At 52.2% G+C, this 13,246-nt stretch overlaps 2 protein-coding genes across 4 annotated transcripts; both read right to left on the bottom strand.

Annotated features, from left to right (window-relative positions):
* Window positions 1–9: 9 nt before the first annotated feature.
* On the bottom strand, window positions 10–4,535 carry LYPLA2 (lysophospholipase 2). 2 transcript variants are annotated; one of them, XM_019461780.2, is made up of 10 exons: window positions 4,403–4,535; window positions 2,838–2,941; window positions 2,535–2,566; window positions 2,342–2,407; window positions 1,836–1,883; window positions 1,675–1,745; window positions 1,464–1,537; window positions 1,287–1,388; window positions 1,011–1,184; window positions 10–919 (listed from the first exon to the last, which is right to left on the bottom strand). In XM_019461780.2, exons 1-10 carry the CDS (start codon window positions 4,524–4,526, stop codon window positions 869–871), a joined length of 846 nt encoding a protein of 281 aa, XP_019317325.2. In that variant the 5' UTR covers window positions 4,527–4,535; the 3' UTR covers window positions 10–868. The 2 variants fall into 2 exon arrangements, with proteins under 2 accessions (XP_019317325.2, XP_053754785.1); XM_053898810.1 differs by lacking the exon at window positions 1,464–1,537.
* A 2,139-nt stretch (window positions 4,536–6,674) lies between these two features.
* PITHD1 (PITH domain containing 1) lies at window positions 6,675–13,246 on the bottom strand. Of its 2 annotated transcripts, XM_053898811.1 has the most exons (6): window positions 12,973–13,244; window positions 12,235–12,278; window positions 11,799–11,876; window positions 9,171–9,275; window positions 8,364–8,472; window positions 6,675–7,610 (listed from the first exon to the last, which is right to left on the bottom strand). In XM_053898811.1, exons 1-6 carry the CDS (start codon window positions 13,168–13,170, stop codon window positions 7,509–7,511), a joined length of 636 nt encoding a protein of 211 aa, XP_053754786.1. In that variant the 5' UTR covers window positions 13,171–13,244; the 3' UTR covers window positions 6,675–7,508. The 2 variants fall into 2 exon arrangements, with proteins under 2 accessions (XP_053754786.1, XP_053754787.1); XM_053898812.1 differs by lacking the exon at window positions 11,799–11,876 and having other exon boundaries at window positions 12,973–13,246.

Genomic DNA, 13,246 nt, shown 5'->3' on the forward strand with positions numbered 1-13,246 from the left:
CATCCAGCCTGAGAGTTGAAGCAATTTAATTTTATCGGAATCCAGGATACAACAAGAAAAACACCCAAAACCACATGGAGACAGAAGACGAGACACAACTCCCCCACCTCCCCCCTGGCCCTAGAGTGGGGACAACGTGGGAGTGGGACAGCGGGGGGAGACTTTGAGCCTCAGTCCAGCCCTGCAGGCTCCAGGCCTACGGGGGGGAACAGGGCAATGGGGGGGGGGGGGGGGGGGGCGGGGAGGGGCAGGGCCCAGCCCCCACGTTTCAGGGGCCTAAGGGAAGGCCCCCCTCAAAGGACTCTGCCCCCTCACCAACACCCCTGCCCAGGGGCAGGCAGCCCACAGCAGCACGGGGGCCGGGCCATGGACACATTCATGATTGAGAAGCAGCTGGAGAGAAGGAGGAGAGACACGATTATCTGGGCAGAGTCACTGGGGGGGGGGGGGGGGGGGGGGGGTGGAGTGGTAGGTGGGGCCCAGGAGGGCCCCATGGGCCAAACCCTGAGGTCACAGGAGGGGGCCCAAAGCGGGGCTAGTGAGTGAGGTCCTGAGTGAGTGGGTCAGCGGCCGGGCCCCTTTCTCCCCGCTGCCTACAGCCCCTCCAATACTGCTGCCGGGGGGGGGGGGCCCACCTCCGGGGAAATGGGAGAAGAGGGTGGCCCACCCCTGCCGCAGACAGCCAGGTGGCTGAGGCCAGGGAGGCAGGCCTGGCCAGGCCTGGGCCCGCCTGCCCCAGAGGCCTATGGGAAGAGGACGGGTCAGGGATGGTGGGGGCGGGGGCTCGACCGGCTCAGATCCGAGATGGCGCCGCGCGTGCTGCGTCCCCCAGGAGCTGGGGTCCTGCGCTGGGGGCCAGCGACTCTGGTTAGACAGGAGGCAGCAGCTTCTCAAGAAACTCCTTCACGGCTGCCATCTCCTGGGGGTGAGGAGGGATCGTGAGGGGCTCCCAGCCGGAGGGAGGAGGGAGGAGGGAGGGGTGGGGTGGGAAGTGGTCCCCCATCACCGACCTGAGGGCAGGAGCTGTGCATGACACCTGGGTACGTCTTGAACTGGACCCTGGCGGGTGTGACGACGGACCGAAGCTTCTCGGCCGTCAGGGCCCCAAACCGTACTGGAACCATGGGGTCCAGCTCCCCGTGGCACTGCAAGATGGCCAGGTCCTTGGCACTGCCATTGGCTGCCTGTGGGCCAGACGGGGCTCTGAGGGCAAAGCCAGTGTTCGGCACGGTCCCCGAGCCGCGAGGAGACCCAAAGGGCAGGAGGGGACTCGTGGAGACACTCACCTGGGGGAAGGCCCGATGCAGAGGCAGCCAGCAGCTCAATGCCACGATGCCAGCCAGGGGGTGGGGACAGGTAAGGGCCGTGTAGAGGGACAGGGCCCCACCCTGGAGGGAGGAGAGAATGACAGGTCATGAGGGCACAGCTCTCCTACCACCCCCCACCCCTCGCTCTCCCCTCACCTGTGAAAAGCCTCCCAGGACGATTCGATTGGCAGGGATCCCATTCTTCATCTCGTGTTCAATCAAGGCCTTGACTGGGGGGAGGGGGCATGACTGGGTGGGGGGAAAGCTGCTGGAGGGGCCCAGGGAAGGGAGCCAGATGCTGCCCAGCGCTCTCCTGGGGGGGCCGGTGGGGGAGGAGGGGGCTGCTGAGGAGGGACCGGGGCCTTACTGTTCTCTGCTGCCTTCTTGATGCCGGCCTCGTCCTCTGGGGCATCAGGACTCAGCCCCATTAGGTCAAACCTGAGGGAGGAGAGGCGTTGGCAGCTACTGGAAGACCCTGGCCAGCCCCCTGCAGCTCTCTCAGCAGCCATCCCTGCCCCTGCAACTCACCAGGAGGGCATCACCATCTTCATGTTGAGCGTCACAGGGATCCGGGGTCTGGGGAGGGGCGGCGAGAAGGGCCATCGCGCTCAGAAGGGTGAGGGAGCCACAGCAGAGAGCCGGGAGGGGGCAGAGTAGCCCCCGGGGGGGGGGGGGGCCCTCCCAGCAGGCAAGGCCTGTGTTTAAGGTGTTGCCAGGCAACCTGCCACGTGGGGCCGGAGGCTGGGGCTGGGGCATCAGCAGACAAGCAGAGCCCGACACACGGCGTGACGGGGTTCCAGCTCGGTCGGTGAGTACTTGGGGAAGGGGCACAGGAGGCCCCTGGGTCTAGGAGGCCTTAGGGCTGGGGGCTGGGGCCGCGGGCTCCACGGGAGTGAAGGCTGAAAACGGCACTCCCGACTGCCCTGGGCCCGGGCCCAGGGCGCAGCTGGCAGGAGAGAACAGGCCTGGGACCACAGGACCACCCCCCAGCTTATCCCCATCCTCAGCCCCTCCCTTGCTGGGGTGACACTCACGCATGGGGACAGATGTACTTGACGTGAGGGAGCCGGATGGTGGAGAGGGCGTCAGCCCAGCTGTGCCTGTAGGAAGGAAGGGAAAAAAGGCACCGATGTGGGGAGGGAGAAAGGAGGGCACAGGCCTCTCTGATCCTGCCCACCGGGCCCTTCCCCACCCTCCCAAAGGACACCCCCTCTCCAGCTCACTTACCCTGTGTCTCCAAGTCCATGTAAAAAAATAACCTGGAAGAGGGTGAGACATGGGGAGGTGGAAAGAGGGCAGTCACCCCCTGCTCTCATTCCCCCTCTGTCCTCCAACTTCTGGCCGCCCTCTCACCCCCGAGGGCCTAGGGGGAAGTCCAGGAGCAGCCAAACAGATGATTACCTCGCTGCCGCCTGGCTTCAGGCTGCTCCCTTCTCCGCACTGCACCTCCATCTTTCCCACACGCCCCCTCCAGCCAGTTACCGGCAGCGGCCGGCCTGGGGGCTGCCCAGGGTGGGAGAGGACCCTTACCGCAGCCGTTTCCCGCTCAGCTCCAGACACAGTGGCAGCATCGGTGAGCAGGGGCACAGACATGGTGTTACCACACATACACTGCAGGGCTCCACGGCTGGGGCCTGTGCAAATTCGAGGGAGCGGTCAAGAGCAAGGGAGAGACTCCTGACACAGGAGAAGAGCCTCAAACCCAGGGCCCACTCAGGCCGTCAACCCCCCAAAGCACCCCGGGTTCTGTCCTGGCCACAAAGAAAAGGCAGGAAAGAAGTCTCGGGCCACAGGGGGTAGGAAGTTTGCCTCTACTCCAGGCTGAAAAGCAGAGGCGGCTACCCTAGCGTCCCCGGTTCGGTCCACCCCTTAGCCTGAGCTTGCTGGAGAGGGGCAGAAGTAGGGCTTAGGGACCCTGCGGGAGGGGAGGGGCAGGGCATCCCCTGCTGTCGTCCCCCCACTAACTGCCTCCTCCCTGCTTTCCAATCATCATGCCTCTAATAGAGCCCCTGGTCCCCTCCTCCCCAACTCTCAGCCCTACTGGGAAACGAAGGGGGGGCAAATGCCAGAAAAATATGCTTTCAGCCCCTACCCCCAACCGTCCCACACATTTTCTCCCACCTCTCTCCCATCCAGCCCCCACCCAGCCTTCACAAGCAGTTTCCGGCTCAGCCGTTCGCAGAGCCCCCGGGGGGGCTGCCCAGGTCTCCAGGAGGCGCACGAACTCCCGTCCACCAGCCGCAACTGGCGCCCCACGCCCCGCTGAACGATGCTCCCTGCTGCTACTGCCCCTGAATCCAACCCGGTCCCCCGGTTTGACCATGCTCTGGGGCTCCCAAACACACGAAAGAATGTAAGGCTGGCGGGCTCCTCCCCGTCCTTAGCATCCTCCAAAGTCCCCAGCAGCTTGTGCAACCTGTCCCTAAACGCCTGCCCTTCCCAGTGGCGCCCACCCCTCCCACCTTCCCCACTGGCTTCAACCTTCCATCTCTGACCCTGAGTGCACCTCTCCACGTGGGATCCCTCACCTCTGACCCTGAGGTCCCTCTTCCCACATGGGAGATGCACGTTTCGTCCTAAGCTGGGATTCCCTTCCCTCCTCACTGGGAGACTTCCACCTCTCACCCCAGGGTCCCCTCTCTCAAAGTAATGCCTTCCCCGCTGACCAGGGAAGGGAGCTCCCCACGGTAACAAGTTCCACTCTAATCCCGGCTCTCCCACTCCCTACACTGGGAATGTCTGTTCTGACCAAGGGTCGCCCCCTTCTCACAGTGACATTTTCTACCTTGACCCAGGACCCTCTCTTGTCCACAAAGGATTGTTCTACTTTTGACCCTGTGGAGCCCCCGCCCCACAATGAGATCTTCCACTTCAACCCTAAGTCCCTCCCGTCATAGCCCGGCCGCCTTCTCTCCCCTCTCTCCCCCCAAAGTCCCCAGGACTGGCCAGCGCCTCTTCGCACCTCACTCCCCACCCCCATCCCTCACAACTGCGGTCCCCTCCCCACTCTCCGGGACCCCCGCGGTGCTCCGATCTCCCCCTCTCCCCCCCACCCCCGTGCCCTCCCTCCGCCGGCTGGCCCCGGACGAGGGTACCTCCACTCCCTGGGGGTTTCGAGACCTCTCGGGCGATTCTCCTCTTTCTCCTGCACAGACACACTCTCTTCCCCCTCGGCCGCCCCCGCCGGAACTTCCGTTCGAGTCCCGGGAACCCAGCCATCGCGCTGCCGGAAGTAGCCTGGCCAGCAGTACGGAACCCGGAAGTGGGCGTCGGCGATCCGCCAGATAGAAGCTGCCATGTTGGATACGGTGGGGCCACTCCCCGTAACGAAGCCACGGAGTTACCTGCGGAATCTAGACAGCGCGTCGGTAGTCCCCGCTTGCTACCGCCGCCCGTGCGCCTCCTGGAGGAAAGCTATCCGGAAGGAGAGGCATACCTCTCCTAGCAGTTTCCCACCTCCCGGCCTTCACGGGTGGCACTTCACCGTGGTCTTGGATATCCACCACTGACCTCAACGCCCTGTTTCTGGATGGAATCATCCTCAGAATGATCCAGGATGTATCATACACTGGAGGGATGGAATCATACACTTAAGACAACCTTAGAGACCGTCTAGTCCTCCAGTCTTACTCTAAAGATGAGGAAACTCCCGCTCAGAGCGGGGAAGGAAACAGCGATCTCAGGACAACACTAATGCTGCCTCTCTGCACCTGCTTCCTGAGCTATAAAACACGGTGATAACCACTACCCTGCCTCCTTCACAGCTTTGTTGTTAGGCTCAAACGAGGTCGTGTGGAAATGCTTTATACACTGTAAAATTACAGTGTGAGGATGTAATGACCAAAAAGGACCCTGGGAAAACACAGGTTACATCAGGACAGCTGGACAGGCATTGGCAGCGTTGTCTTAGCTCTGCCCCCCACAAGCAATGCCATGCAGACGGTGCACAAAATACCATCAATGAGCTCCAGTTGTTAAGAACAAAAAAAGGCTTCATGTTGTTGCCATTTGCTCCTTGCTGCACTGATAAAGTGGAAATGGGTTCAGGGTCCACAGAAAAGCTGGAAAGGGAGGCAAACTGAGTCGAAGGCCACATCCCTAAGAGAACACATAGATACCTGCAAACAGGAGATGAGTGACACTGGTACCTAAGCAGCTTAGGACTCATTCTCCCAGCATAACCTACAGTTTTTCTTTGAACTGAAAGAACACTGTAAACCTGGGAACTCAAAGCACTTTTCCCAGGCTGAGAGGCAGTTTGATTTTAGTGTTCAAAGGGTCACAAAGAGCCTAAAACACCAGGATTCCGAGCAGGAAATCTTTGAGTCCTGAGAAGTGCAACAAGCCGAAGACCCAGACTAGATGTCAGAAAGGAAGAAGTGCACGGAGACCACGTAACTGCCCCCCACATAGGATCCCTGCTAGGTCTGCTTATGCAAGAGTAAACAATTCCTCCTATACTATACCCCCAATCGCCTGAGATCCTGGGGCCCTTCTTCACATCCTGGAACAGATTCTTCAGAGTGAAGCTTCATATTCAGAAACCCAGTCCCAGGGGCTACCTGTGATTAGATTTTAATTAGTGGAATTAATGAAGGGATAGTCTGCTCTAAGATTTCTAACTTTACTCTTCCTCCTACTCCAAATTTAAAGACATAGCCTATATTTTTATCTCCAAAATGATCCAACTGAAATAAAGAGGCTGTGGCTGACGAGTAGGTCCCTTAGTGCATCAATAATCGTGTTTGCACTCTGGGTGATTTCAGGATTCATTTTAGAAATCTTGAGGCTTGACAAAACGGTGGTGGCGGGCTTTCCGTTGGACAGGCTGGAGAAACAGTGTGGGCCAACACTTTCAGGAGAATTCTCTCAAGAGGATCAGGTTCAACACTGATTCCCATTATCCACTGTTTCTATTTTCTACAAAGGAGAGAATACTGACCATCTCCGATCTTATTTTAGATATTTAAATTCTCTCCAACTGCTGTCTTAACAAAATTGAAGTCCAAAGTCTTGGGTCTGCCGTGTGCTGTTCACTTACTCTCCTTACTCTCGTTTCTTCTGGTGAGTTCCAGAATCTGTTCTCCTTGTCTTTGTAAATGTCACTCAAGTTACTTCCTCTCATGAGAAATAGGACATCAGTTTGTAACTTCACCTTCCTCTTTACAAAGTGTGGGTGGGTGGGTGTAGGAGTGTTTTTAGTCCACTGTATCTTTCCCGGAGAAATGATCTAGTCTTGAATATATATCACTGTGGCACTTATGATCTACCTAGTACAAAACAACAACAAATTTCAAAGTTCCACACAGTTCCTGTGAAGTAAAAGTTTCATCAGTACTGCCAAGAAATCAAAAGAATATACAAACATGAAGTCCGGCAAAGATTTATTAGGAAGCTTATTAGTTACGGTGAATAAAAAGCCATGAACAGAAAAACTGAGATGTCCAATTTCTGGCACTGCGCTTATGACACTAGTTAGAGGCTAATAAACATTAAAGATGTCCCAAGGGGAATCTTACCTAAGTCCCAACCTTATCCAACCAGGATAACTCACAAACACAGAAATGATGCCCATGCTCTCCCCAGACTGCTTACCTAGGCAGTAGAAAGACCTTCTCCTCAAGCTATTAAGCATCATCAGGACATTCCTGCTCTCCTAGCTACCATGGGACACTAGTACATGACAGACAACTCCAAGCCGGGCAACTTGACAAGAATGCTGAACGCTGACAGGAAGAAGGAGCAAGCAGGGACAAGTATTTCTAGTTGGAGACCCTCCTGATGGCTAATAGAAACGCAATGCTGAGGCTTCAGAAAGTTTACTGCAGCCCAGGAAACAGTTTCCATGTTTAAAAAAAACAAGTCACACAAAAATCCTGCCACAAAGCAACAAGACGCTTGGGATCCCATGGCCACACTGACTGGAAAGGCAGGCATCATCCAATGACTGCCAGATGCTGACCAGTCCAAGACTCAATTCCTAGGCCCTAGAGAACCACGACTGTCCCTCAGCACCCACACAACCCTGCCCGGTGGTGTGGTATCTTCCATAGGCCGGGTTTCTGCAGCAAAAGCCCCAAAGACACAGCCTGGCAGAGGCTGTGGCGCCAGCTCTCTCCGGAACCCCATCTCTTTGTCCTCCCCAACAGGATGCTGCACGTCTTCACTGACACAGCGCCTCTGTGGGAGCCCTGGCCAGCCTTAGGAAATGAAGTGTGTCTGTGGGGTAACCTGATGGACCCTGTGGTCTGCTGGGTTGGCTGAGGCTTCATAATTGCAGATGGTCACCTCGTGTCGTCGAAGCTGCAAGAAAAGTGAGAGGCTGGGTCAGCTGGCCATTTCCCAGACCATACAGTGGAGTCGTCCTTACTCAGGTTCATCTCTGGAAGCCATCTCTTCCCCCTGCTGATACAATCATCCTAGGAAGACTGCAAAGACCATTATCAATGATTCACCCCATAACTTAGAAGATTCATTCCCCCACTATAATGGTGCCACCATGAGAAGAGGACCTTGTCTATCTTATCATCTTCTCTCTGGTTCCTGACACAAGAAAGGTCATCAAAAATGGTGGATAAAGAAAAGAACCTTAAAGTGAAAAAAATGAATTGGTGTCAATTGGGCTACTTCAACTCCGTTAAAAATACGGACAGCCTGGGGCGCCTGGGTGGCTCAGTCGGTTAAGCATCCGACTTCAGCTCAGGTCATGATCTCGCGGTCCGTGAGTTCGAGCCCCGCGTCGGGCTCTGTGCTGACAGCTCAGAGCATGGAGCCTGTTTCAGATTCTGTGTCTCCCTCTCTCTGACCCTCCCCCGTTCATACTCTGTCTCTGTCTCAAAAATAAATAAACGTTAAAAAAAAAAAAATACGGACAGCCTGCCAAAGGAGATGGACAGTGTACAGTAACGAAACCAAGAAAAATTATAAACAGACTGGGAGCAAGCAGCGTCTCACCTGCTCTCTTTCCTTTCCCTAAAGCGCCCATATGGCAACACACAGATATACACACACATATGCATATATACTGGGGGGCCAGGAATTCCTGCCCCTTCTTACCTCAGTCCACTCTCCTCTTAGGCCAATATACAAGACCTTTGTGGTATCAGCTCCAAAGTTTTTTGAAATATGAATTGAAAGATGATAGACATTTGAAAAACGAGAAATTCTAGAGAATGAAAGGGATGGGGAGAGAAGACACAGGTTAGAGTTCAATGAATATCTCACCACCGGCTCAGAAACAATTCTAACTCTAACTTGTGGTAACACCCGGGCAAACGTCACAGAACACTCTGGGCTCTTAGGTCTCATTCTTCCCTTTTGGATAAGCAATCGATTCAGTACACACTGCCTGAGCATCTGCCAGATCCTGCCCAAGGCAGTAAGAATAGAAAAATGAGTCAACGCTGCCCTGCCCTCAAGGAGCAGGAATGAGAAATGCTGTATGATCAAGCAGCGATTCTAATGCAAGTTCAGTGCCGATCTCACCGACCTTACCATTAGGAAAAAGAGAGCCAGTGAAGAGCTAAAGTGGTCATGTGTAACTCGGCCTGTTGTAAGCCCACTGTGCAAAGAGGAATTCTGAAAACATCTTTCCTAAGACCACCCTAGGAGCTCACTCAGATCTGTCAACTGCTTACAAGTGCAACAGGCCTATGGCTTGCACTGCATCTCTGCCAAAAATTGACCAAGCTGAGGATCAAGCTTCCCTCCACTGTTTTAACTAGTTTCTGACGTTAAGAAAGTAGGAGATGGGCCAAAATTAAACTGCAAGCTCAGTAAGTGCTAATGGATATATATGTTCACTGCAAATGAACACCTGCTGTTCCTCAGAAGCCAGAGAATGGAAACAGGTACAGTGCTTACTTTGTAGCATACTCTAATTCTCCCGTAAGATCCCGATTCAGACTAAAGGTCTGATCTGGCTCCCTGTCTGTATCATCAAAGGACATCTGTGGAATGTTTTTGTACCTGAGAAAGGAAAGGGAAGAAAAATCAAGAATGTGCATTATCATATTTTTCAGTTTTTCAAAACTGCCTATTGACTCAACTGCCTTCAGTTCTATCAAAAGAAGATCAAATTTTAGGAATGGCATTTTACTGGCATTTATACACAAATATCTTTAAACCAGCAGGAAAAGAGCTGAGAACTGCAACATAAGCCAGTGGCATCTTTGAGTGGGTTAAGATCACATGAGAAGCAATATACAAAGAGAAGGCTCAAACCAGGTCACACGCAGCAAATGCATGGAGAAAATCAGCAACTCAGCACATTCACACCAAGCTGAGGAGGTTAAACAAAACAGCTTACTCATGGGAGAAAAATAGTTTGGCAGAAACACATTAAACACAGCTAAGAGAGAAGAGCAGGTAACTTAACACTCAAGCAACTTTTGTGTTCAAAATTACCCTATACATAGAGTCGTCTTACAGTTCTTTAAACACATAGTATCTGCGGGTTTCCATTTTGAAAAGAGCACAAAAGGCTGCCAACTCACAATGGGCTTTGGAAAGTCAAGTAAAACTGCTAATGAAGAAATAAATTTTTCAAAGAAATATCTAAGAAACAGCTGTCTCCTCTATAACTCACAGATTCTAAAGACCTGCGCCACACCCCCACCATCTCCACACCCACACAGAAGGGGCCTAGATATTGGCGGCAGGAAAACGCACGTAATTTAAGAAAGCAAGTGTTTGCTTCAAAGTGTTTCTAAGAATGATGCACAGAATAATAATAGTGAACATTTATGAGCAGCATTATGAGAGGCAGCGTAGCACTGTAGTTAAAAGCAGTGTCTCTGGAGCCAGACTTCCTAGGCTTAAAGCCTGGCTCTGTCACTTACCCGCTGTATAATTTTGGACAAGTGATTTAACCTCTCTGTATCTGTTTCCTCATGTATAAACTGAGGATGGCAACAGTACATATCTGATACAGTGATGAGATTAAACTGAATCACTTTTAAGATACATATACTTAAAAATTTTTACTATGGGAAATGTCAAATTATACACAGAGAGAAAAATACAATTACTCTATCTCCATTTATCACTCAGCTTCAAATAATGAACATTATGCCTATTTCCTATCACCCCCATTTTGTTTGTGCTTGATATTTTAAAGCAATCTGAAACATTTCACTTCACTCACATGTTAGTACATATTTCTAAAAAGCAAAGACTTCTTAAAATACCACTGTTAAAAAGTGAGATCACTTTACAAAAATTAACAATTCCTTAACAACATCTAACACCTAGTCTGTGTTCAATTTCATAAGTACCAATTTAACTTTTCCAGATGTGTCAGTGGCATGTCATAGTTGAATAGGCAATATTTTTTCTTTATTAATGGTGTATAAGATAATTACATCAATGATATCTTAGATTTCAATAAAGTGTAATATAGGTAAAGTGTTTAGATGTGAGGTCTTATGTAAGTATTTGTACCTGCCCTCCCAAAACTGGGCATTTATTAAGTTCCAGACTTCTTCTAAGCTCTTTACATGTTATAGATCATTTAATTCTCTCTACAATCTTACGAAGTTCCTACTATTACTGTTGTCATTTTACATATGAGAGCACAGAGATAAAGAGAAGGTAAGTAATGCCCCACAGTCACGGAGCCAGCAAGTGGTACAGACAGAACTGGAACCCAAGCAGTTTATTCCAGAGCCCCCTCTTAACCACAGTGCAACATGGATTTCTAGTTTTCTCAAGCCAGTCCATCTCCCCAGTAAACAAGTCTCCAAAACCATCAACTCAAATGTACTGTCCCTTAAAATGATTACATATGTGGGTTTGCTTTCAAATTTATGTTTCTAACATTCAAAAAGTGTGAATTTCTTAAATTTCTCATTTAAACGTTTTCAGAAGAAATTCTTTAAAATGTAAAGTTCTTCTGGTATTTGTTTCTCCAGCACTCAAAAGTTTGCCCCTTCTTTTAGGAAGGCTGTGCTGGAATAAGGCAAGCTGTCAAATAAGGGGCACCAGCCCTGGTGGCAACAGATTCCTGTACCGCAAGAGGCCTACGGAACTTTGCTCGCTAAAGGGCATGCACACTCCGATGGAGTAATTCCATGTAAACAAAACACACGCAAAGATTTTTAACTGTGTGAAATAACAAGGGTAAATTTGGAAACTAACCCCAGGAGCAGAAACCATAAAGACCATTTGAGATCTGCAGCTGGGTTACTAAGGAAACTGCAAAGTCATCAACAACTGGCATTTATAGGATGCTCTCTGGATGAATGGTTGGCACAGCAAAAGCATTTTGAAAAGACACAAGCTGTTGGCCTTAAAGACACTTAATCTAAAAAAGTCGTTAATTCAGGAAGAGATAAGTGTATTCTGATGCAGAACAAGATCAAGATTTTTAAGAGGGGGAGGAGGGGATATTTAACCCAGTAGAAAACAAAAAAAAAAGGGGGGATCATTCTGGAATAAAGTGCTACCAGAGAAAAGAGAACTCCGAGGCTTCTTGAAGGCCTTGCCACTTACAGTCTCATCTCAGAGGGGTGTGAGTCATCGTCCTCTCCCATTATAATGATGCCTTTGAGCTTGACATTGCCTGTAAATCTGCCAGGATGCAAAAGAAGTTGTCAACCTGGGTTTGAACTTCTGCTTAGCTGCGTGACCCCAGGCAAGACCCTTCCCCTTCCTGGGTTTCAGGTGACTCATGTGTCAGACTTGTACCAGAAAATTTCTAAGATCCTGTCTGCCTCTGGCATCCTGCAATTCTAAGAAAGTTACCATGGCTTCTCAGTTATCTTTCAACCGAAACATCTTTACGCTTTCCTCCTCAAACCCACCACACTGTAATCTCCCCCATTTCTAGAAACAGATGTGTGCTCTTGACACAACCAGTGAGTGAATCGTGATAAGGATTCTGGGTACAGCCTATCTAGCCTGAGGCAAACACCAAGGAGGTACTTACGGAATATTAAACAGAAGCTCTTCATCTGCATCACTTTCAACAAACTGGAGGGGATGGGGAGTGGGGAGGAGAAAGCAACAAATATTTGCTGAGAGCCTACAATTTTAGGCATCTTCCACCCTGTTCTACAACTGGGAGTGCAATGCAAATAAATAGTCGACCTCCCTCGGTTTTTCAGCACTTACTGCCTTGACGCTAACAAAAGTCTACAGGCCATCCTCTCAGAGGCTTCTTAAATGGGGAGCACCATGAATGAACCTCCAGGCTCGACGAGCCTGAAACTGTGTGCAAAAGTATGTGCCTATGGGGTCCACAGCTTTTAAATGGCTCTGTGACCCCGCAACGGTAAGGATAACACGCTTCATCTGCCTACGCTGTCTCTGGTCTTCATCAGGTGATTATGATCAGGCAGCCACTGGGACTGGTAGTCAAACAGTAGAGGAAAACGCCCTACAGCCATCCTCCCGAAAGCCCCTGGAAGAGAACGTCGGCTTCGTAAAGCCAAAGCGCCCCTCTCCCTCTCCGGGCCTCAGTTCCTCTACCTGCAAAATAGGGAGACTCGACGCTGTTTCCCCTCCCCAGGGGCGGGCAGGTGACAGGCACGGGAAAGCGCTTGGCAAGCGGGCTGTCGTTATTTTTAACAGCAGGACTGAGGCCGACAGAGCAGTCGGGAGGCCTGAGGCCCCGCGCGGGTCCCCGCCTCGCCCGCCCGCCCGCCCCAGGCCCCGAAAGGCCCACCTTGGAGCGGTCGGTCCGCTCCTCCCACGGCTTGAAGACGCCGCGGCCGCTGCCCTCGCGACTCTCGTTGAGGCACTGCAGCCGCTCCAGGTCGATGCGCAGGTACAGGCCGTAGGCCAGGCCGCGCTGTTCGGGCGGCTCCTCCCGCTCGGCGGCGCAGCGACAGCCGCCCCCGCCGTGGCTGTGGCCGTGCGACATGGCGACGCCGCCGTCCGCGCGTCCCCTCGGCCCTGCCGCCGCCGCCGCCCGCGCCGCGCCGCGCTCGCTCCGCTCC

Source organism: Panthera pardus, unplaced genomic scaffold (assembly GCF_024362965.1).
Source record: "Panthera pardus isolate Hobbes unplaced genomic scaffold, ASM2436296v1 HiC_scaffold_11, whole genome shotgun sequence".
In the NCBI taxonomy this organism is placed as follows: domain Eukaryota; kingdom Metazoa; phylum Chordata; class Mammalia; order Carnivora; family Felidae; genus Panthera; species Panthera pardus.